The sequence below is a fragment of the Arachis ipaensis genome, chromosome B04 (genome assembly GCF_000816755.2).
Source record: "Arachis ipaensis cultivar K30076 chromosome B04, Araip1.1, whole genome shotgun sequence".
Taxonomy (NCBI): domain Eukaryota; kingdom Viridiplantae; phylum Streptophyta; class Magnoliopsida; order Fabales; family Fabaceae; genus Arachis; species Arachis ipaensis.
In genome coordinates, this window is record NC_029788.2 from 123,992,022 (window position 1) to 124,013,805 (window position 21,784).

At 30.1% G+C, this 21,784-nt stretch overlaps 3 protein-coding genes across 6 annotated transcripts; 2 read left to right on the forward strand and 1 right to left on the reverse strand.

Moving 5' to 3' along the window:
* LOC107637191 (putative metallophosphoesterase At3g03305) lies at positions 3,845-7,391 on the forward strand. The gene is given in 5 exon segments (XM_016340628.2): positions 3,845-4,230; positions 4,469-4,710; positions 4,948-5,528; positions 6,381-6,709; positions 6,712-7,391. Coding segments are annotated over 5 exon segments (1,599 nt in total). The 5' UTR covers positions 3,845-3,971; the 3' UTR covers positions 6,900-7,391.
* Positions 7,272-11,878, reverse strand: LOC107635178 (60S ribosomal protein L7-2). Of its 2 annotated transcripts, none has more exons than XM_016338566.2 (8): positions 11,725-11,878; positions 9,312-9,371; positions 9,064-9,223; positions 8,881-8,978; positions 8,722-8,779; positions 8,066-8,145; positions 7,872-7,974; positions 7,272-7,671 (listed from the first exon to the last, which is right to left on the reverse strand). In XM_016338566.2, exons 2-8 carry the CDS (start codon positions 9,359-9,361, stop codon positions 7,456-7,458), a joined length of 765 nt encoding a protein of 254 aa, XP_016194052.1. In that variant the 5' UTR covers positions 9,362-9,371; positions 11,725-11,878; the 3' UTR covers positions 7,272-7,455. The 2 variants fall into 2 exon arrangements, with proteins under 2 accessions (XP_016194052.1, XP_016194051.1); XM_016338565.2 differs by having other exon boundaries at positions 9,064-9,229; positions 11,725-11,877.
* On the forward strand, positions 12,316-14,911 carry LOC107635181 (CASP-like protein 2B1). 3 transcript variants are annotated; one of them, XM_016338574.2, is made up of 5 exons: positions 12,316-12,586; positions 12,708-13,327; positions 13,434-13,566; positions 14,267-14,471; positions 14,578-14,868. In XM_016338574.2, exons 2-4 carry the CDS (start codon positions 13,104-13,106, stop codon positions 14,309-14,311), a joined length of 402 nt encoding a protein of 133 aa, XP_016194060.1. In that variant the 5' UTR covers positions 12,316-12,586; positions 12,708-13,103; the 3' UTR covers positions 14,312-14,471; positions 14,578-14,868. The 3 variants fall into 3 exon arrangements, with proteins under 3 accessions (XP_016194060.1, XP_016194061.1, XP_016194059.1); XM_016338575.2 differs by having other exon boundaries at positions 14,387-14,471; positions 14,578-14,823; XM_016338573.2 differs by lacking the exons at positions 12,316-12,586; positions 12,708-13,327; positions 13,434-13,566 and having other exon boundaries at positions 13,592-14,471; positions 14,578-14,911.

Genomic DNA, 21,784 nt, shown 5'->3' on the forward strand with positions numbered 1-21,784 from the left:
TAGTTAAAAATTATTAAATAATTTAATAAATTTAATTAAATACATATTTAATAATTTTTAATTATCAACTTCACATTCTAAATATTTAAATTTTTGTTATTTTTCTAATATTTTTGTACTTGTATTTCATGTTTTTGATGTGCTAGGTGCAGATACATGAATTAATGAATATGGGGCTCTTCTCATTCTAGGACACACTATTGGGAGTCAAATCACATACACACACCAAAATCAATGAAAAGAAGAAGGGTTGATGATAATGATGATGACCATTTTGTAATTAATGCTCAACTGGTGGAGTTCAAACACGTTTTCTACTCTGATCTTTTCATCAAAATTATAATTAATCCTTTTTCGACTTAAATTTACACTTTAGTTTTCATCCAACAATGTCAATATACATAAATTATTTCATTAAACTATATTTGATACTATAAAAAAAATTTTCGTTAAAGTAATTTAAGGATATTTATTAATAAAGTAGAAATTAAGGTGCAGTCAAACTTATATAAAATTAATAATTAAAAATTATTAAATAAAAATTTAGTCAAATTAGTTAAATCATTTAACGTCTCTCAGTTATAAACTTCACGTGAAGTTGACTGCATTTGAGTTTTTACCTATTAATAATTCAAAAGTAACTAATTTGGGTCTTACTAACAAATAAAAAATTTGAATAGGAAAGGCATATTACTTATAATTTTTTAAAATAGTTTCTGCATTGAAAAAACTAAAAGATATCTATCACTTTCATTTTCTTAGTCAATTCTCTTAATCAAGATAGTTTTATCTAAACTCAATTATCTTTACAACAGAAAAATAAGCTTCTTTTAACCAAAAAAAAAATGACAATAAATATTCCATAAACACTTTCTAGCTACTTTTGAATTTTAATAAGTGTTAGGGCACTTGATCATCTACAAAACAAAACCTAATATAAATAATTTCAATGAAAGCATTTATAATCTTATTTATCCAATGTAAATAATGTTTTAAAATAATTTCAAAAGAAGACAAACGGATCCAAAATTTAAAAGGAGTATATATTTTGAAAGAATAATACTAAAAAATCAAGATTATAATGGTCAAATTTCAACTAATATCGTAACAGATTATTAAATAACAAATTTATTATGATTTAAATATTAAATTTAAAATAAATAAAATAATTTTTAAAAAATTGACTTGTATTGACAAAAAAAATTGGTACATATAGACAAGCAAATGAATAAGATATTATATTTTGCACAGCCGCAAACCAATGCAAATAATTATTCATGCATGACAGCATACTTTGTTTTCTTCCTTGCTTCAAAATGGTTTCGTCTTCAAAGCTTCTATTTGTGGTGTGCTTGGTGATTTGCATGAAGCATTTTATGGCAAGGCTTAACTGTGTTTTGGCTATTATTTTTTGTTTTCCATTTGTTCTAGCCTTCGCTCATTTTGTCACTTTTTACTATTCTGTTACAGAATTGCAGAACTCTGACAAAAGCTTATGACATGAACCCTGTGCTCCATTTCTTGGGGTATGGTGTTTCGATCCCATTGTTGTTGGCATAAGCTATTGGCATAACGAGAAGTGCTTAACAACACTGGTTGGAAGGGTTCACTAGTACTCACTACTCACTCTCCTTGACAAAACTAAAGTATCATTCTAAGTACTATTTACGTCTCTAACGTTTAAATCGTCCTATTTGTATTCTTAATGTTTATAAAAGTGATTCAATGTTATCCTACTATCAATTATACTAACAAATTAGATTATATTTTTCAATTATTCTTACTTGAATATATTCATTCTTCAATTAGGTCTTACTTGGATGTGTTCAATTTTAATATTATATCTACTATTTTTGTTTAGATTTAATTATGTCCCTAGAAAAGTGAATTATGTAAATGTTGTAAGAATTATTTTCAACTTTTAATGAGCTATTTTTCGGAGTGGATCATCGATTATATCCCAGACATTTGTATTTTAACTTTAAGAAGAGATTTTTAAAACTCAAACTAAAGCGCTAATGATATGTAATTGATGGCAGGATAACATTGAATCACTTTTACAAACGTTAGGAATACAAATAGGACGATTTAAACGTTAGAGACACAAATAGGATTTAATCCAAACGTTGGGGATAAAAACAATACTTTACTCTTAGTATTTTGTAAGAGTTTTATTTTGATATATTGACTGTACAAAAAATTTTATATTATCATTTAATTATATTCATGAATTTAATAATTTTTTAATTAGTCAATTTAAAATTTTGTTATTTTTATGATATATAAATTTTTTTTATACTAATAGTAATACATAAAAATTAATTTTTTCTAACTATAAATATGATAATTGAAAATTAAATTTGAAGCATTTTTTTCATTTTCTTTTGAAATATGATCTCTAATTAAAAATATTATATAGAACAATTAAAAATAAACTACTAAAATAGTACTCGAAAAATTCACAATGCTGACAAAAATAATTCCAAAAGATATTAATTAATGATAAATAAATCCTCAAAAATTAAAAAAATACGACAAAATAGAATTAGGTATTAAATATATATATTAACAAAAAAATATTTAGATCACATTTTGATATAATTTTTTGCAAGCATCATTAGAAAAATAAGATCCTTTTATTTTCAAAAATTGATAATTTTATATTAAGTGATTTTTTTAAAAAAATTATCGTGAATAACCAAATTTTTATGAAAAGAAAAAAAAATCTGGAAATCAAATTTTGTTTTGAATTTTTTTGTATACTTTTAAAGTATTTATTCAAATGTTGTTACAAAAATTCAAATGAAGTAGATAAGTCATTTGCTAAATACAAAATTTTGTCACTTATGAAAAACATAATATTTATTGATTATTTTTATTATATTTTTAAATTATTTATAGACTATTTTGTCGATAATTTTTTGTAGATATTTTTTCATCGACCCTGAATCTTTTGAGGACCAAATTAATGATTAACTCGAATAATTAATTTTGTTTTTTAAGTTCATTGGCTTAGAATTTAAATTTTAAATATATGATCCCCAAGCTAGAGAAAAGTATGCTTAATTTGGGCTTTCACTTGGGCATTTTTGCATAATTTTAAAACAACAATGATGAATTCTCCATACCAAAATTTAACACACTTCAAATGACCAACACCAAAAAGGGACAACACAATTTAGGAAGTGAATTGCTATGCCAAAAACATACACGTATATTTGCCATGACGGAAAAAAAAGAGTATACTTGGTTATAATTCTGTTCAAAAGTAAATATATTATCATAGTATATTTTTATTATATTTATTTCAGTTTTAAGAAAATTGTACATTATCTTAAACTAAATTCCTTAACTAATAGTATGTAAATAACTAAATATTAAACAAATAATTGATCATTTTAATATGACTCTTTAAACATCCTCTAATTTCTTTATTTATTGAAAAATCATTTGTCTTTTAAGATGTTAAATTATCTTGCTGCACTAGAGAAGATGTTTGAGAAAAAAAAAGGATAATAGTATTAATATTTAATATCCACTCTTTATTATCATCAATAATTTAATTGGTATCTTTTTTAAGAGATTAATTAGATCAAAGTTAAAATTCTAAGGATATAATTATCATTTTATTCAAATATTTATATAGTTATTATAAAACTACTCTAAATTATGTTAATTAATTTTATTTGATTAGTTTAAATTATATATATATATTGAATATTTTGGAATTAACATGATAAAATCTAAATATTTAATCAAGAATACAAATATATTTTGCTTAATTTAGAATATAACCTGTTTTCACTACATCACATCTGTTTTCATGAACCAAATTAAGGGTTTTGGACTACTTCATCAACTTGCTTTGCCCAAAGTCAATTTTTCCTACGTTAAAAAAAAAAAAAAATTTCCGGAATTAAAACCAAAATCAGAGAAGGGTAACACGATTTCACCTCCAACGAAGAAGGAACATGAACCTCCTCCTTCTTCTTGTGATTCTCTGTTTCATCTCCTTCTACACTCCAACAACTGCTGGCAATGGAAGCAAAACAGAAGAAAGGGTGATTCAAACAAAAGGTGCCTATGATTCTGTGCTTTGGGTGGTTCAATTCTCCGACCTCCATTTCAGTGTTCACCATCCTGACAGAGCCATCGATTTCCATGACCTCGTGGGACCCGCACTTTCCTTCATCAACCCCTCCTTGGTCCTCATCACTGGTGATCTTACTGGTATGTCTCTGTTTCGATTTTTCATGTTTCAATGAGCGAAGATGTTGTTTTTTCTATGTGGGGTGTTGTTATATGACATGCTATGCTGATGTTGTAAACAATGTTATGTAATTATGTTAATTTCATACATGGTAATCATCTGAATTTCTTAGCATTTTTTTCATTTTTCAATGAGGGTGTTGTTAGGATTTTATTTTAATGTTGTTTATTGTGTTATGTTGAATTTGCCACTGTCCAGATGGAAAAAGCAAGGATTTATTAACAATGAAGCAAAATGAGGATGAGTGGATGGAATACAAGACTGTGATGGATAGTGTTATTCAGAAGAGTGGGATTGACAAGAGCTTGTTCTTTGACCTGAGAGGCAATCATGATAATTTTGGTGTGCCGGATGTTGGAGGTTCGTTCGATTTCTTTTCTAAGCTCAGCATCAATGGGCAGTTGGGCAGGACTGGGAGTGTCAATAGTGTTACCCATGAGGTCAGCTTACTGGCTCATTCATTTGCTCATATTGAATTATATGTCATTCTATTAAATTGAAAATCATGAAATGATTCCTTTTCCCTTCTATCATTTTGGTGGATTGTATGTTCTGTCAATTTAGAAAAACTCTCCTTGTCAGTAAGACTGCTGAGTCAACCATGGTTGAATTATATGTATATGTATATATATAGTTTTCCCTTGTTTATTCATGCATGCTTGCATACTACGACACAGACGCCAGAGCGGAAACATCTCTTTGTTGGGTTGGACACCACAATGTTGACTGGCTTACGAGGTCCAACCAATCTTTTTGGGCATCCCACAGACCAATTACTAAGTGATCTAGACTTGGAACTCTCACGCTGGGATTCTCAGTTAGAAAAACCTGTTACCAAAATCGCCTTTGGCCATTTTCCACTCTCATTTTCCGCACCATCTGGTTCTGGAAGGACGTTGGAAGATGTTTTCCTAAAGCATTCCATCTCAGCTTACCTGTGTGGGCATCTCCATATCAAATTTGGTAAGAACTTAAAGCGACACCATCTGTTGGGTAATCAGTTTCCACCTTTCCAGAAGCTGTTTCAGACTAACATGCATAGGAGTTCTTTTGGAAGTACTGTAAATTGTTCATCAGAAGTTCCACCAATTCAGGAGTTTTGGGAGTGGGAGATGGGTGATTGGAGATGGAATAGAGCCATGCGAATTTTAGCCATTGATACAGGCCATGTTTCATTCGTTGATCTCAATTTCAAGTCAGGAGCCAAAGATGTGATTATATTACCCACTTTTCCTTTAGACTCTCGTTTCATGTCGACATCATTATTAGGGGTGTCAAAAATCCCCAAGAGGCGGGGATCCCTGCGGGGACTGCCCCGAATGGGGCCCCGTTGGTGGGGAATTTTCCCCGTGGGGATGGGGATGGGGAGCAAAATTCCCCCGAGACAAGCGCGGGGACCCGAGCGGGGATCCCCGCCCCATCCCCGATAATTTCCCGAATGTTTGAAATTTCTTAAATAACCTTACTTTATTTATAACATAGGTGGGTTTTTTAGTAATTTTACCAATTAAAAAAATCCTAACCCTATTATTCAGTCTTTCCTACTCACTGTGTTGTATAATTTTGATTTTCTCTTCTTTTATGTATCTAAAGCAATTAGACATATAAGGTTTATAATTTTGAAATAGTTAGGGTTTGATTTTGAAATAGTTGCTTGATTTTCTCTCCTTCTATGTATCTAAAGCAATTATGATTTCTCTTGCTAAGTATGCTGACCATCAAAGAATACTTGATGTTAAAGACTATATCTTATTGCTTTATTTTAGAATAGAAGTTGTATTTTAAGATTTTATTTTATGGATTATAATTTGCTATGTTGTATTTCTGGACTTATAATCTTGGATAAGATATGTTTGTGTGTTTGTAATAGTATTTTGTAGTTTGTTTTTTATTTTTTTGATATTTTTTACTATAATTTTCATATGAATGTTAAATATTAGGGGATGGGGAATGGGGCCCCGCGGGGAATATGGGGAACGCGGGGAATGGGGATGGGGACAATTATCCCCCCATGGCGGGGATCGGGGCGGGGATGGGGATTAATTCTGGGGGCGGGGACGGGGAGCAGGGAGGCATCCCCCGCCCCCGCCCCGCCCCATTGACATCCCTAATCATTATCCCATCACAACTATGAATGTCGAAATGTGGCCCTTTCGTCTTATGAGACAATTAGATCTCTGGTGTTTTCTGATTCTCCAATGGTGTCCGTTGTGGCTAGGGTCTATGATTTGCAATCTGGAAGTCTTGTTTTAGTGGCAGAAGCAAAAATAAATAAGCATGCTGACGAGGCTTCCAGGGAGAGCCTCTATGTTGCTCCATGGAATTACAAAGTCTATGAGGATGCTTCTCCTGATAGGTATTGGCTTCAAATTGAAGCAAAAGACAACATGAGCAGATCAACTTTTAGTGAATTAAGGCCATTTTCCATTAATGGTCACAGTTTGAGTTTTCTTGGAGCTGGAAGGAGTTTTTGGTCATGGGATGTCAATGGGCTGCACTATATTTCCCGTTATTCTGGTCTGCTCTTTATGCTATGTTCTTCATTCTTCTTCTTCCAAAAGCTCTTCTTGTTTTTCCAAAGATATACACTTACAAGAACTTTCTCACCAATAAAGTCTTGTTTTACTAGTTGACTATTGAATCATAAGAATTTGAAATTGTAATGTGATATTGATCAAGCATTCCAATCTAAAATAGAACAATCAAAAGTATTTACTATCAATCGTTTACATTTTTTTTTTGTGGGGGTGGGGTAACGAAATTCATGGTCAGAGTGACGTATTCATAACATGTAATTTAGAAGATTTATACCGTATATTACCAAAGCTTATTTGATGTCCATTTTCATGCATTTAAAATTTTGATTAAAAAAAAGGATAATTCTTGTGCTTGAATTTATGTTTTCATTTCTTTATAAATTCTTGAGAAAAAGAAATAATAAAAAATAGAAAGAGAAAAATAAAGCAAGAAGCAACTAGTCAATGTTTTGCTGACATCTAGATTTTCTTTTTCAAATCAGAAACATCTCATTTTCATTTGATCTCATTAGCTACCAAAGTCCAAAACACAAAATAGTGCAAGAGTTAGACAAATATAGTCAACGAAAGGGCCGATTGAAGAACGAAAATAACATATTATCCTTAATGATTTTACAATACTAATGACCATATAACAAAAAAGTAAAATTAATTCATCCTTCTAATAAGCTCATTTATGTAAGCTTCCCTGTTACCTGCGTCACCTCCTTCGACATAATGATTCCGTTTCTTCATCAAACCACCCAATGGAGCCTTCAATTTGAAGGGCCATAGGAAGTTGTTTGCTTCTCGAAAGTGTGGACCAACGGTCATTATCTCGTGGATCAGATCTTCAACGCATATAATTCCGTGCTTCCCCAATGCCTAACATTGAAAATTTTAATCATATAAGGGCAATTGAACATGCCATTACAATAACAATCACTCAATTTGTTTCCTTTTTCTGTCACCATCATAGTTTAACACCATTGGATCAATGTACAAGTATATGAAGAGATTGAAAGAAAAGTGACAATTACATATAAAAGAGATTGAAGGGAACATAAATCATACACCAAACTCACCTGTTCAATGATGGCGTTGTCTGTCAACGCAATTCGCTGCTTCTCAACTTTTCCATAGCCTCTCTTGTAAATTAATTCTCTAACACTCTTCAGATTGGGATACCTGAAATATCAATTTTGAATGCTTTAAGAAGGCATTGTGCAGGTAAACAACTCAAGATGATGTGGTCTCTGAATATGTGAAATTCGCATACCCGTATGCAACATACGGCTCTACAATGTGCAGCATATTCATCGTTGCTTTATTGACCTTGAGGAATACACCATTAAAGATCTGAAGCCAAAAGAAACTTGAAATAAGGCTATACTCTAATACCACAAGGACATAGTATATAAATATAAGATACACCACAATTAAGAGCATAATTTGGGGGAGAATAAGCTGTGAAAGAAAATTAACATAACTTTGAATTTTATGTTGTGCACAATCAAAAGAATAATGTTTCTAACCATTACCTTCCAAAGTGAGGTTTTTCTACCAAGAAGATCAGAATACATGATATTTAACAACAACAAATGCTTCTCGAGAATTGACAAAATAAAATTCAGTACAATGGGGCACCTAAGGAATTATTTTGACGTCAATAAAAAATGACCAGACAAATATAACCTATTCCAATTTAAATATATAGCTTCTCTATAACAGCAAATGAACCAATAAAACAGATCCAAACAGCACTTAAGAACAGACTTCATAACTATAGCATAGTTGAAGGGTCCAAAAATCATTCGTGGCCAAAACTGACTATGCCAGTATCAATGGCATAGACGCATAGCAGTGGAGAAACACATTGCATGCATGGCAGCACAAACATAAACATAGTAGTTCAAATCATAACAATAGATTTACCTGCCTCAACCGCAAGAGCTGCAAAATCTTCCTTGTCTGAGGGTGCATAGCATTGACACTGACATCATACATTGAACAACAATGAAGCTTGTATAAAAACACTTTAGATAATTTGGTATTAAAATAACTAATAATTTTAAATGAAAAGAAGATAATTACCCACGGATCCTGATGATGAATAAGAGTTTAGCTTCAGGATCGACATAAAAGCCTCCTTTAAGCTTGGCCTCACGCTTCAACCTAATTAGCTCTTTTTCCTGTAAAAAGAAGAAAATGTAATTAGGAATTGAGAAGAGTGAATTGAGAAAGCAAAAAATGAAAATGCAATTGGTTGCGTTGAACCTGTTGGGCGTATTCCTTAGAGTAGTGTTTGGCTCTGTTAAAAATCAACTTGCGAGTTTGGAAGCTGGTTTTCTTAGCGGCTTGGAGCTGTTGGGTTTTGGCGAGGGCCCACTCCTCGGTCCTGTTCTCTTTCTTCAAGAGAGAGTCTGGTTTGCTGAAGCTAGCACTTAAGCAAAATACATATTATATTTTATTAAAGAAAAATCAGTGAGCGAAAGAAGAAAGGTTTGAAAGGAAGGTGTGTTTACCACTTCCTAGGAATGTAGAGCTCAGTGATCTGTCCCTCCTCGTTCTGCATCTCTCTTTCTCTGTTGGCAAAATAAAACACTCGTTCTTAGAGATCAACTAAAAAAAACCTAAATTCAAATTGCAACAAGAGAGTATCAACACTAAGTTATACTTTTCAGAAAATTAAGAGAATAAATAACATCAATAATTTTCAGAAAATGAATATTATGGCTCCTATTTTGATAATGTTATACTTTTGCAAACATACATTGGAAAGAAAATCCATGTGTGGATTGACATTACAAAAACAAATTAAAAAAACATCAATAAAAATTAAAACAGTTTTTGTTATTTTTCTAATATTTTTGTACTTGTATTTCATGTTTTTGATGTGCTAGGTGCAGATACATGAATTAATGAATATTATAGTAATGAATATGGGGCTCTTCTCATTCTAGGGCACACTATTGGGGATCTTTTCAAATCACATAGACACACCAAAATCAATGAAAAGAAGAAGGATTGATGATAATGATGATGACCATTTCGTAATTAATGCTCAACTGGTGGAGTTCAAACTTCAAACACGCTTTCTACTCTGATCTTTTCATCAAAATTACAGTTAATCTTTTCGACTTAAATTTACACTTTAGTTTTCATCCAACAATGTCAATATACATAAATTATTTCATTAAACTATATTTGATACTATAAAAAAATTTTCCGTTAAAGTATTTTAAGGGTATTTATTAATAAAGTAGAAATTAAGATGCAGTCAACTTTACATAAAGTTAATAATTAAAAATCATTAGATAAAAATTTAGTCAAATTAATTAAATCATTTAACGTCTCTCAACTATATAATTAAAAATCATTAGATAAAAATTTAGTCAAATTAATTAAATCATTTAACGTCTCTCAACTATCAACTTTAAAGTTGATAGCATCTGAATTTTCACCTATTAATAATTCAAAAGTAACTAATTTGGGTAACTCAATTACCTTTACTACAGAAAAATAAGCTTCTTTTAACCAAAAAAAAAATGACAATAAATATATGAATTCCATAAACACTTTCTAGCTACTTTTGAATGTTAATAAGTGTAAGGGCACTTGATCATCTACAAAACAAAACCTAATATAAATAATTTCAATGAAAGCATTTATAATCTTATTTATCCAATGTAAATAATGTTTCAAATTAATTTTAAAAGAAGACAAACGGATTTAAAATTTAAAAGGAGTATATATTTTGAAAGAGTAATACTTAAAAATCAAGATTATAATGGTCAAATTTCAACTAATATCGTAATTAAATAACAAATAACAAATTTATTATAAAATTTATTAAAGATGAACTTTTGTTTAGTATAAATTTTAAATATTTTTTTAATTAAATTTTGAATATTTTTTAATAATTTTAGATATTTTTTTAAATTTAATATTAACTGCAATATTAATAGTAAGATGTTGGTTGCTAAATTTTCTTTAACTAATAGTATAAATAAAAGAAAAATTTAAGAGTAAGTAGAATTTATTGTTTTTAGCTATGAAGTACCGACACTTTGCTGAGTTACCGTGTTTGCGTGTCGAACACATTTTGGATACGTCACACACCGACACTTATCTGACACGCGTGTCTACTGTGTCCAACCGTGTCTTAATAAAAAAATAAAAAAATTTTCTCCAAACACGTTAGGATATACTTAAATACAACTTTTGTTTAGTATAAATGTCAAATATTTTTTAAAATTTAATTTTGGATGTTATTGTTTTCAAACATTTTGAATTTTTTTTTTGTGTTTGAATATTGACTATACAATTTTTTCGGTGCAATATTTACTTTTAAATTTTTTATTTTAAAATTCTAGTTAAAACCAAATTCACCGTAATTTTTTTTAGGAAAACTAAGAGTGTATATGTCTAAAATTCAATTTAGATAAACATCTTAATTAAGTTTCTTTTGAAAAAAGAGTTATGCTTTTTGGAATGTCTCTTCAACGGGAATGTCTCTTCCTTTTTGGAACTTTTCTTGCATGTTATAAGAACAGTAAGCTAAGTAAGATACTCTCTCTTTCTCTCCATATATATATATACAAAAATAATAATAGTAAATTGTTAGACAATTATTTAATTGAATAAATTAAAAGTTTTGCTTGGTTAGTATTGTTTTATCAAATTTTTAGGGTTTATACTTTTGCAAACATACATTGGAAAGAAAATCCATGTGTGGATTGACATTACAAAAACAAATTAAAAAAACATCAATAAAAATTAAAACAGAAACACAAACACAAACATAAATAAAAAGAATAAGACCAATAATAACATCGATCATTTACATAATCACAGAAGCAGATACAAATCTACATAATTTACAGCATGACAGTGACAAAAACAGAGATAACAAGCAGAAATTAGAAGAGAACTCACAGAACAGAGAAGCAAGAGTCACGGCTTGGAGGGAGGCAGCAGGCGCAGAGCAGATATGAAAGTCTCTAGGGTTCTCTGTCTCGGCTATGGGTTGGGCAAGTTATGCATCTAATATATATACTCTAGGGTTTTCTGTTTGGCCCACGAGGAAGAAGGCCCATTAGGCTCAATAAGTTCCACTTGCAAGCTGCAATTGAAGTAATAGGGTTTCTGTTTTCTGGGTCTGGATCCTTTGTGGCCCACGGTCCTGACCAAAAACCATAGTTGCAAACTTGCAATTGAAGTTATTCTTATGGTTTATTTGGTAGCGTTTGGTTACGGACACTGGGATCGTAGGACTAAGATTCAGAAACCGAAGGATAAGTCTTGGGAGATCAAAGTTATGCACACACATAGAAGTGGCAACATTTCTGCTGACCATTTGGCCAAAGCTAATATAAGAATATAAGAAAATAATTTGGATTTAATTTTTTTGATAATCCACCTAAAGAGATGAAGGATCTCCTAATCTATCTATCTATTACTTGTCTAATGACCGTGGCGCATTAAGCCACGCGTCACTCTCACGTTCATTTGCAATAAAAAAATGAAAAAGGGTAACCTAAAGGTAAAGCAGAATGTTTCTCACTTTCTCTCTATCTCCTCCTTCCTTCATCGTCTCAGTGTCTCACTCTTTCTATGGATCTCCTTCTTCCCCATAAAAGCCAACCGCACCGTCGGCTTCAACACCATCACCGACGGATGATCTCCGGATTACATCCTCTCTCGGTTATCTGCTCTCTCTTTCTGGCGATTGCGACTCACATTCTCTCTCGCTCTTACTCCCAAACCCTACCTCTTCACCTCCGTTTTGCACCTTCAGGTTTGTATGTGTCTTCAATGTTCGCTAATTTCTATCTTCATTGTTCTGAAATCACCAATCCCGACGACCCCCACCTAAAACACTAACCCTAGCTGCTGGAATTCGTTGTCTGAAACCACAGAGGAGGAGGACGCGGTAGAGGCAGCAGACCTCTCCGAAATCCTCAACCCACAGAGACACAACAGCTGCAGCCTTCGCTTTCACAGCTCCGTCGCCGTCCATTGCAAACAACACGACACAGCGTTTTGGTTTGACTTCATCGCTGACCGCTCACGATTCTCTTCCACTCTGCTACGCCTAATCCCCTAACGCTATTCTACAAGGTTACGCTGTCTATGCATCTTACTCTTCATTTTTATTTTAATTTTAATTTTTAAATTTATGTTTGATACAAAAGTGTAAATCAACTTTATAGGATATGAAATTACCCTTTAGTTCTATTTCGAATTTGAATTCTGTACTTCTGTACTTAGTGTAAATCCATTGTTTTCTTTTGCATTGTTAGTGTATAGAGAAAATGAGTTATTTGGGTGTAGGTGTTAGTCTTGGAACAGTTCCAGTGTATCATAGCACAAACCTGAAATTGTTGGATAAGAGGATCAAGATAGCTGATTTGGTGTTAAGGTTTATGATTCTTGGTATTGGAGTTGTTGCAGCTGTTCTTATTGGAACTGATTCACAAGTGAAGGTGTTTTTCTCCTTTGAGAAGGAAGCTAAATTCTCTGATGTTAAGGCTTTGGTGTAAGTATCTATTAATCTATGTTCTATGTTACTTTCTAGCAATAAAAGTGTTGCATGTTTTGTTGTCCTAATTCATTAGTTTTTGATGGATTAAAAAACTTTGCAGATTCTTGGTAGTTGCTAATGGTTTGGCTGCTGGATACTCTTTGATTCAAGGACTCTGTTGTGTTGTGAGTTTGGTTAGGGGAAGTGTTCTCTTCAACAGGCCCTTAGCTTGGGCCATTTTCTCTGCTGATCAGGTACCCTTTTATATTTGAAAGATCACATCCTACTTTTTTTTTTTGTTGTCTTATACATTGTGGTCAAAACACAAGATTATCAAGATTCTTGCATCAACATCTTGCTTTTTCCTCAAGCATTTTGTTGCCATGTTGATTAATATCACTTATTTTTTTTATAAATTCATGCAAAGACATAATAAAAAAGTAATTTGTCATTATGTCCATGGTGATATAACATGAGTGACTATATATTTTTTTATTTTATAATTTTTAGTTTTCTAGGTTCCACAAGTTTAGGTAAATTTTCAAGTTTGATAGGCTTAATTTAAAAAAAAGAGTTTTATTTGTTTGTTCTCACACCAACTTGGTTCTATGAAATGAGGTGATGAACCCATGTGAAATTAACTAGGCAAAATTGTCACACCAACTTAATTCATTAGTATTGCTTGTGCTGTTCTATCATTAGGTTTTAAGGTTTAACGGGTTTCATTGATATTTAATTTGATTGTATGGTAATTAGCTAATTTTAGGTACTTAATTACTTTGGTTAGATAAAGATAACTCTTTATTTACTTCACTTCCTAATTGATTAATTTTTCTTAGGAGATTAAAGAAACATACCTTTGTTGTACACAGATGCATACTTCTTTTAGCTTTGTGTATATTTGTTTTCTTTTGCATTGTTAGTGTCTAGAGAAAATGAGTTATTTGGGTGTAGGTGTTAGTCCTGGAACAGTTCCAGTGTACCATAGCACAAACCTGAAATTGTTGGATAAGAGGATCAAGATAGCTGATTTGGTGTTAAGGTTTATGATTCTTGGTCTTGGAGTTGTTGCAGCTGTTCTTATTGGAACTGATTCACAAGTGAAGGTGTTTTTCTCTTTTGAGAAGGAAGCTAAATTCACTGATGTTAAGGCTTTGGTGTAAGTATCTATTAATCTATGTTCTATGTTAATTTCTAGCAATAAAAGTGTTGCATGTTTTGTTGTCCTAATTCATTAGTTTTTGATGGATTAAAAAACTTTGCAGATTCTTGGTAGTTGCTAATGGTTTGGCTGCTGGATACTCTTTGATTCAAGGACTCCGTTGTGTTGTGAGTTTGGTTAGGGGAAGTGTTCTCTTCAACAAGCCCTTAGCTTGGGCCATTTTCTCTGCTGAGCAGTACCCTTTTATATTTGAAAGATCGCATCCTACTTTTTTTTTGTTGTCTTATACATTGTGGTCAAAACACAATATTATCAAGATTCTTGCATCAACATCTTGCTTTTTCCTCAAGCATTTTGTTGCCATGTTGATTAATATCAATTATTTTTTTATAAATTCATGCAAAGGCATAATAAAAAAGTAATTTGTCATTATGTCCATAGTGATATAACATGAGTGATAATATATATTTTTTTATTTTATAATTTTTAGTTTTCTAGGTTCCACAAGTTTAGGTAAATTTTCAAGTTTGATAGGCTTAATTTAAAAAAGAAGTTTTATTTGTTTGTTCTCACACCAACTTAGTTCTATGACATGAGGTGATAAATTTTGGATTAACTTTAACTGTTTATGTAATATTTTCAGATCTGTATTATTGCCGTAACCTGAGAAAAAAATAAACTGATGTCATGACAGATTTGTATAATTATCTTGTATATAATTGACTTCAGCTTTGCTTTGCTTAAGGATTTTATCTTAAAAATAAAAATACCTTACTGCTTGGTTTGAAAAAAAAGTGGAGAATTATAATTTTTAAATGTGAACTGACTTGATGAGCATTTTTGGATTAAGTTTACTGTTTTTCCATAGAGTAATTCTCCGTATACAAGTGATTTTCAATACAAGTCATACAAGTCATTTATATTCACGCCGTTTTCACGTTTTTTTTGTGCCTCTTTTTCTTCTTCTTCTTTCTCCGTGCTTCCTCTTCCTCTTCTTCTTCTTCTTTCTCTGTGTCTGTTCTTCTTCTTTTTCGTAAAAAAGGAAACGAAGATGAAACACGCGAAGATGGTTCAGTAACGCGCGTGTTAGGCCCAACTTGTAAGACTTGTAAACAAAAAAGACTTGGTATGTGTAGCACTTCTCTTTTCCATATGTGATGTGTTAAACGTGTAATTTTTAGTTGGTGTCATTGTGCTTTTTTTTGTCTTACAGGTGCGTTTTCACTTTCTTCTAAATCTATATGAATTTCCTGTTGTTTTAGCTCCAATGCTTTTGCATATGGTTATGCTTATTGATCTCTTGCAGTCTTTTTGAAGTTGGCATTTCATTGATGGGTTATTGTCTTATTTATTTTAATTTTTCTAATAGTGGTTTTATATCCTTTAAATTTGAGAGTATTACTATTATATTTTTCAAAATGTGTTTTTGGCATGTTTTAAAATCTTGATTTAAATTTTTACATAACTTCTCCCGAACTTATATTTTCAATAAATTATTGACAGAGATTTAGTAGTTCTTATTCTTTTGGAGACTATCTTGTGTATAATTGACTTTAGCTTTGGTTTTCTTAAGGATTTTTTTCTTAAAAATAAAAATATATTGCTGCTTGGGTTAAAAAAAAGCAAGTTTATTTTTTTAAAATTCTGAACTCATTTGATGAGATGTTTTGGATTAACTTTATTGTTTTGTCATCTGCGAGGTGTTAAATTTTGGATTAACTTTAACTGTTTATGTGATCTCTTCAGATTTGTATTGTTATCATAACTTGAGAAAAAAAAATAAACTGATGTCATGATAAATGTGTATCATTATCTTTTGATATATGGTTATACACACACATGCATATAAATATTTCTATACTACTATTACTCATTCTCATTATTGCATTTGTGCCAAATGTAGGTAGAAATTCATGAACGTTTTTTGTCCATACATATGAAGCCATTGATTTCTAATTAGAATGTATTGAACCTGAAAGTTACGAGGCTATGGGCTTCACTTACTTAAATTCTCATTCTCTTTCAATTTTGTATTTGGTATTTTTATGTTTCTTTAGTTAGTTTCCTTCCTCACATGCAATAAGTTAAGATTGTCAATTTCACATTAATACCCAAGTTCATCCCTTGCCATTCTGTTCTGGGTTTTGGTGTTTTCTTTGGATTTTTTATTTTGCGGTTGAAAATTCTAAAAGTTCTTTAAAATAGGTGAAAAAGTGTGGTTCTCTTTTAAAGAGAAAAAATTGGACCACATCTGTGATAAAGTGCGATTTTCTTTCAGTATAAAGTAGTTTTGCACATTTGTTATGCAACATTAAATCAATAAAAATAATTATCTTTTCATATTGACCGTGTTAATATGCATATAAAAGAACATATTTTATTACATGGCTGTGTAATAAAAAATCAGAAATTCTCAAAAATCTAATAATCATTTGACAATACATTAATATTTATGAATGAATTTTACTTAGGTATTATAAAAAATTTTAATTATTCTTTGATACTTATTTGGTTAAAATAAATAATTTTTTATCGTAAATTCTTTTATTAAATATATAATACTTCAATTTGTGTATTAATTAGATTAATGTAACATTGATCATAATTGGTTGAAGTTCACCTTTTTTTTCACTCCGATAAATATTTTTTTTTGTAGTATTTAATATAATTTAATTTGATTTTTTAAATAAATTTCAAATTTATTTGAAAAAAAAAGTAATTTAACCAATTTAATATTAAAAATATAAATTAAACATTTTTGTTTGGATAAATTTTTGTTCTTTTAGAGAATTTTAAAAAAATTAAAACAGTGTAAGTGGAACGTAAATAGAATTAGTGTATGGTATAATAATATTTTTGTAGAATTAAGCATTTTATAATAAATTTATAATTTTGTTGGTAAAATAGTTCTTTTAAACAATAATTAGCTACCAAGATTATAATTGAAAATTTGAGTTGTAACTACAAATAAAAAAGAAAATTGTTAACTAATTATTGTTTGAAAATTATTAGTTTCAACTTTATTTAATTTATGAAAGACTTAATTTTTAATGTATATATTAAAAATTTTGTTAGAAGAACGAAAGAATTAATTTGTCTAAGAAGGAGAATTATATAAATTTTATAATAAAAATTTAAGACTGGACAATTTTTTTTAGGAGAAAAAGAAAGCTGTGTGATATTTAATTAAAAATTCTACGGTGGACGTAGTTGGTCACTTTGATCACTTTCGATGTTTTTTCCCATAAATTGCTACAAATATATAAATACCATAGTACGTTTAACAAATAATGCAAATATAAAAAAAAAAAAAACTTCTTTTGTCTCATTTGATGTGGTATTTTTTTGTCTTATATTTTATGAGTTAGTAGATTAGAGAGATAAATCTTAGCAACAGAAATTTTATGCACGGGTCTTCTGCTAGTAACAGTACACAGATGGAGACACACCTACGAAGAGAATGAATACAAAAAGAAAAGTTTTTAATAATATATATGAGTTGATGAGAGATAAAAGATTAATCTCGAAGAGTGCAAATTCAATACTTATAAGTTTGACTGTGAAGAAAGGAATCAAAGAATGGGTAAAACACATGGCCTTCAAACTACTTTTTTCTAAGATACAAAAAATAAAGTAAGTGGATTATTAAAATCAAACTTGTTGTTCTGCCATCCCCTTTTGCCACCGTAAAAAACATGCTTAATTAATTACCTTGGTAATGTAAGTAATAGGCATGCAACTTATCTTGGACCTGCCTAATCCATTCCATCTACATTTATAGGAGCGTTTATACTTACGGAAGAGTTTTAAGTGTTCTGAGAATATCGGTGTTTCAGTTATTTTAACAGTTGATCTGAATTATAAAAAATATATATAATATTTATTAATTGAAATCAACAGTTAAAACAATTGAAACACCAGTATTTCTCGATACACTTAAAATTTTTCTTATACGGATATGTGAACGTTTTCTTTAAATTAAAGACGTGTATACATTTAATTTCAAGGTATTAAATAATAAATATAGATAATTTTGTTGAGAATCTAAAAGTTCGAAGTTTTTAATATAGATTTAGTTAATTTATGTTTTAGGGGTATATATTAAGAGTATAATAATAATTCCATGTACAAAAAAAATACTAAATTTTAATATTAAACATCGCTGAAAAGGCAACAACAAAATTAAAAAGCAATTTCTGAAACTCTACAAAAACATAATTCTTCAAAGTAATTAATTATGAATTTATCACCGGATGGAAATAAAAAAATATATAAAAATTTAAATTTTTCAAGTAATAAACACACGACAAACCGACCAGATTAGCAGAAGAAACGCTTGAATTAGACAGAGATAAAGCTAATTTTGACCTACTTCTAATAGTACCATCACCTATAATATATGAGTATGATACATATAACACAAATCATGGGCCTTAACCATTTTTTATTATTTTTTCTTCTTATATGATTTCATGAGCTCATTTCACTCTATGGTATCCATCTTGGTGAATGTATTTTGTTTTTTGACAAGTCCAACAATATATAGTGGCATATAGAGTGTTAAACGTTAGTGGAAAGTTTCATGAAAGTACGTAGAGTTGTGAAATGGAACGAGTTTATCTTATGAACCAATAACCTTGGTTCAACTAGTGAGTGTGTCTTTGGATTACAGTTTGTAAACGGGAGTTTGCATAAAATTGATTTTGCAAACTTGATTTTGATAAAAAGTAAGTTTGTGTTAAAGTGATTTATGTTTGGTAATTTTTGTATCAAAATTGATTATAATAAAATAAATGTTGTTTGGTTTATACCATTTAAAATCATTTTTAGATAAAAAATAAAAAGATAATAACAAACATAATACACAAAAATCACAATTATAAAAGTGTATAATATCAAATAAACAGTTGAAAAAAATATAAATAATAAATAATAAAAAAATAGAGCTCATATAAATAGAAATAACAAGAATTTTATAAATAATATAATAACATAAATGAAGGATAAAGTTGGTAAAAGATAAATAAATGGTTAGTATCCATGGCTAAAAGCTCGTTAGGAAAACGCAGAAGTTAAAAATAGTTGCTTCTTATAAACGTTGGTTTTGGTAGCAAAATCACTTCTGCGTTCATGGAAAAAAATTTTGCCAAACCAAAAGTTGAAGCTTTCAAAAAGTCTAAACGTGTTTCTTCTCTTCCAACGTATTAAACTACTCTTCTACTTTAGCCCATGACAACAATAAAGAAGTATCGTGGCCCACAAATTCAGCCCAACAGAATACAAAAATTCAATTTTAATTTTAGTCTTTATTATCTTATCTTTATCTTATCTTTAATTGTTCTTATCTTATCTTTATTTGCTTTTATCTTTCATAGGACAATGCTCTATATATATTTAGTTTTACCTTCATAGTTTACAACACACTTCAGTACAATTCAATCAATCAACAATCAATAAAATTTCTTCATCTATTCTTTTCCTATTCTTTCACAATTTTATCATGGTATCAGAGCCATGGTATCCTCCTTGAGGAGGATATATAAGTTATCATCTTTTCGGTGAGAAATCACCATGCTTCTTTTTCAACTTCCTCCCACAATAAATAATCATAGATTTAGTTACATGCATCCAAGTGAAAATTCTACCACAGTTTTGATTATCCCAGTTCTTTACCAGCAATTCCGTCTGCGCCTTCTTCTAGCATTTCATCTGCAACTTCTTCCGGGAGTTCGTCAGTATTCTGTTTCAGCAATTCAATCTGCATCTGTTCTAGCAGTTCAATGTGCATCTGTTCTAGCAGTTCCATCTGCACTCTTATTGCGCTCTACGCGCCATTTGAAGACCACTCTTATTGCGCCATACGCGCCCTCTAAAGATCAATCTTGTTGCGTTTTTATTTTTTTATTTTATTTTTTATTTTTTCATTCTTTTTTTTATGAAGATCGCTGTTTGCTCTCTCTCCCTCAAGCACAACATCTCCTTTTATGTATTTTTGCCGTCGGCAGCTCAAGCTCCGCCGCACGCAATTGTTTAAAGATCGTTGCTCAAGCACAGCATCTCCTTTTATGTATTTTTGCCGTCGGCAGCTCAAGCTCCGCCGCACGCAATTGGTTAAAGATCGCTGCTCAAGCACAGCATCTCCTTTTATGTATTTTTGCCGTCGGCAGCTCAAGCTCCGCCGCACGCAATTGGTTAAAGATCGCTGCTCAAGCACAGCATCTCCTTTTATATTTTTGCAGTAGGCAGCTCAAGCTCTGCCGCACGCATCTTCCTCCGCGTCACCACGTCAGACGCGCTTTTCTCAACAATTTCATCGGAACTTATCCAAGCTGTGGATTATTGACATCTTCCATCCACCAGCTTGCGGGGACGTATTAAACTACTCTTCTACTTTAGCCCATGACAACAATAAAGAAGTATCGTGGCCCACAAATTCAGCCCAACAGAATACAAAAATTCAATTTTAATTTTAGTCTTTATTATCTTATCTTTATTTGCTTTTATCTTTCATAGGACAATGCTCTATATATATTTAGTTTTACCTTCATAGTTTACAACACACTTCAGTACAATTCAATCAATCAACAATCAATAAAATTTCTTCATCTATTCTTTTCCTATTCTTTCACAATTTTATCACAACGAGTTTCCCAAACACACCCTGAGTTGTGAAATGGAATTAGGTTGATCACTTTTCACTTACAATGCGTTTATTAAAAAATTTTCATTTACCAATTTTAGTATTTTGTAAGAGTTTTATTTCGATATATTGACGGTACAAAAAATTTTACATTATCATCTAATTATATTTATGAATTTAATAATTTTTTAATTAGTCAATTTAAAAGTTTGTTATTTTTATGATATACAAATTTTTTTATACTAATAAAAGTACATAAAAATTAATTTTTTCTAATTATAAATATGATAATTGAAAATTAAGTTTGAAGCATTTTTTTCATTTTATTTTGAAATATGATCTCTACTTAAAAATATTATATAGAACAATTAAAAATAAACTACTCAAATAGTACTAAAAAAATTCATAATGCTGACAAAAATAATTCTAAAAAATATTAATTAATAATAAATAAGTTCTCAAAAAATTAAAAAATACAACAAAATAGAATTAGGTATTAAATATATATATTAACAAAAAATATTGTTTAAATCACATTTTGATATAATTTTTTGCAAGTATCATTAGAAAAATAAGATATTTTTTATTTCAAAAATTGGTAATTTTATATTAAGTGATTTTTTTTAAAAAAAATTATTGTGAATAACCAAATTTTTTTAAAAAGTAAAAA

Bases quoted from the DNA above. Each gene is read 5' to 3' on its own strand.
- LOC107635181 (XM_016338573.2), top strand. From the start codon at position 14,248: ATGAGTTATTTGGGTGTAGGTGTTAGTCCTGGAACAGTTCCAGTGTAC. The intron at 14,472-14,577 runs GTAAGTATCTAT...AAAACTTTGCAG, and splicing joins ACTGATGTTAAGGCTTTGGT to ATTCTTGGTAGTTGCTAATG.
- LOC107635178 (XM_016338565.2), bottom strand. From the start codon at position 9,361: ATGCAGAACGAGGAGGGACAGATCACTGAGCTCTACATTCCTAGGAAG. The intron at 8,780-8,880 runs GTAATTATCTTC...GTATGATGTCAG, and splicing joins TTCATCATCAGGATCCGTGG to TGTCAATGCTATGCACCCTC. The intron at 7,975-8,065 runs GTATGCGAATTT...TTGATATTTCAG, and splicing joins GAGCCGTATGTTGCATACGG to GTATCCCAATCTGAAGAGTG.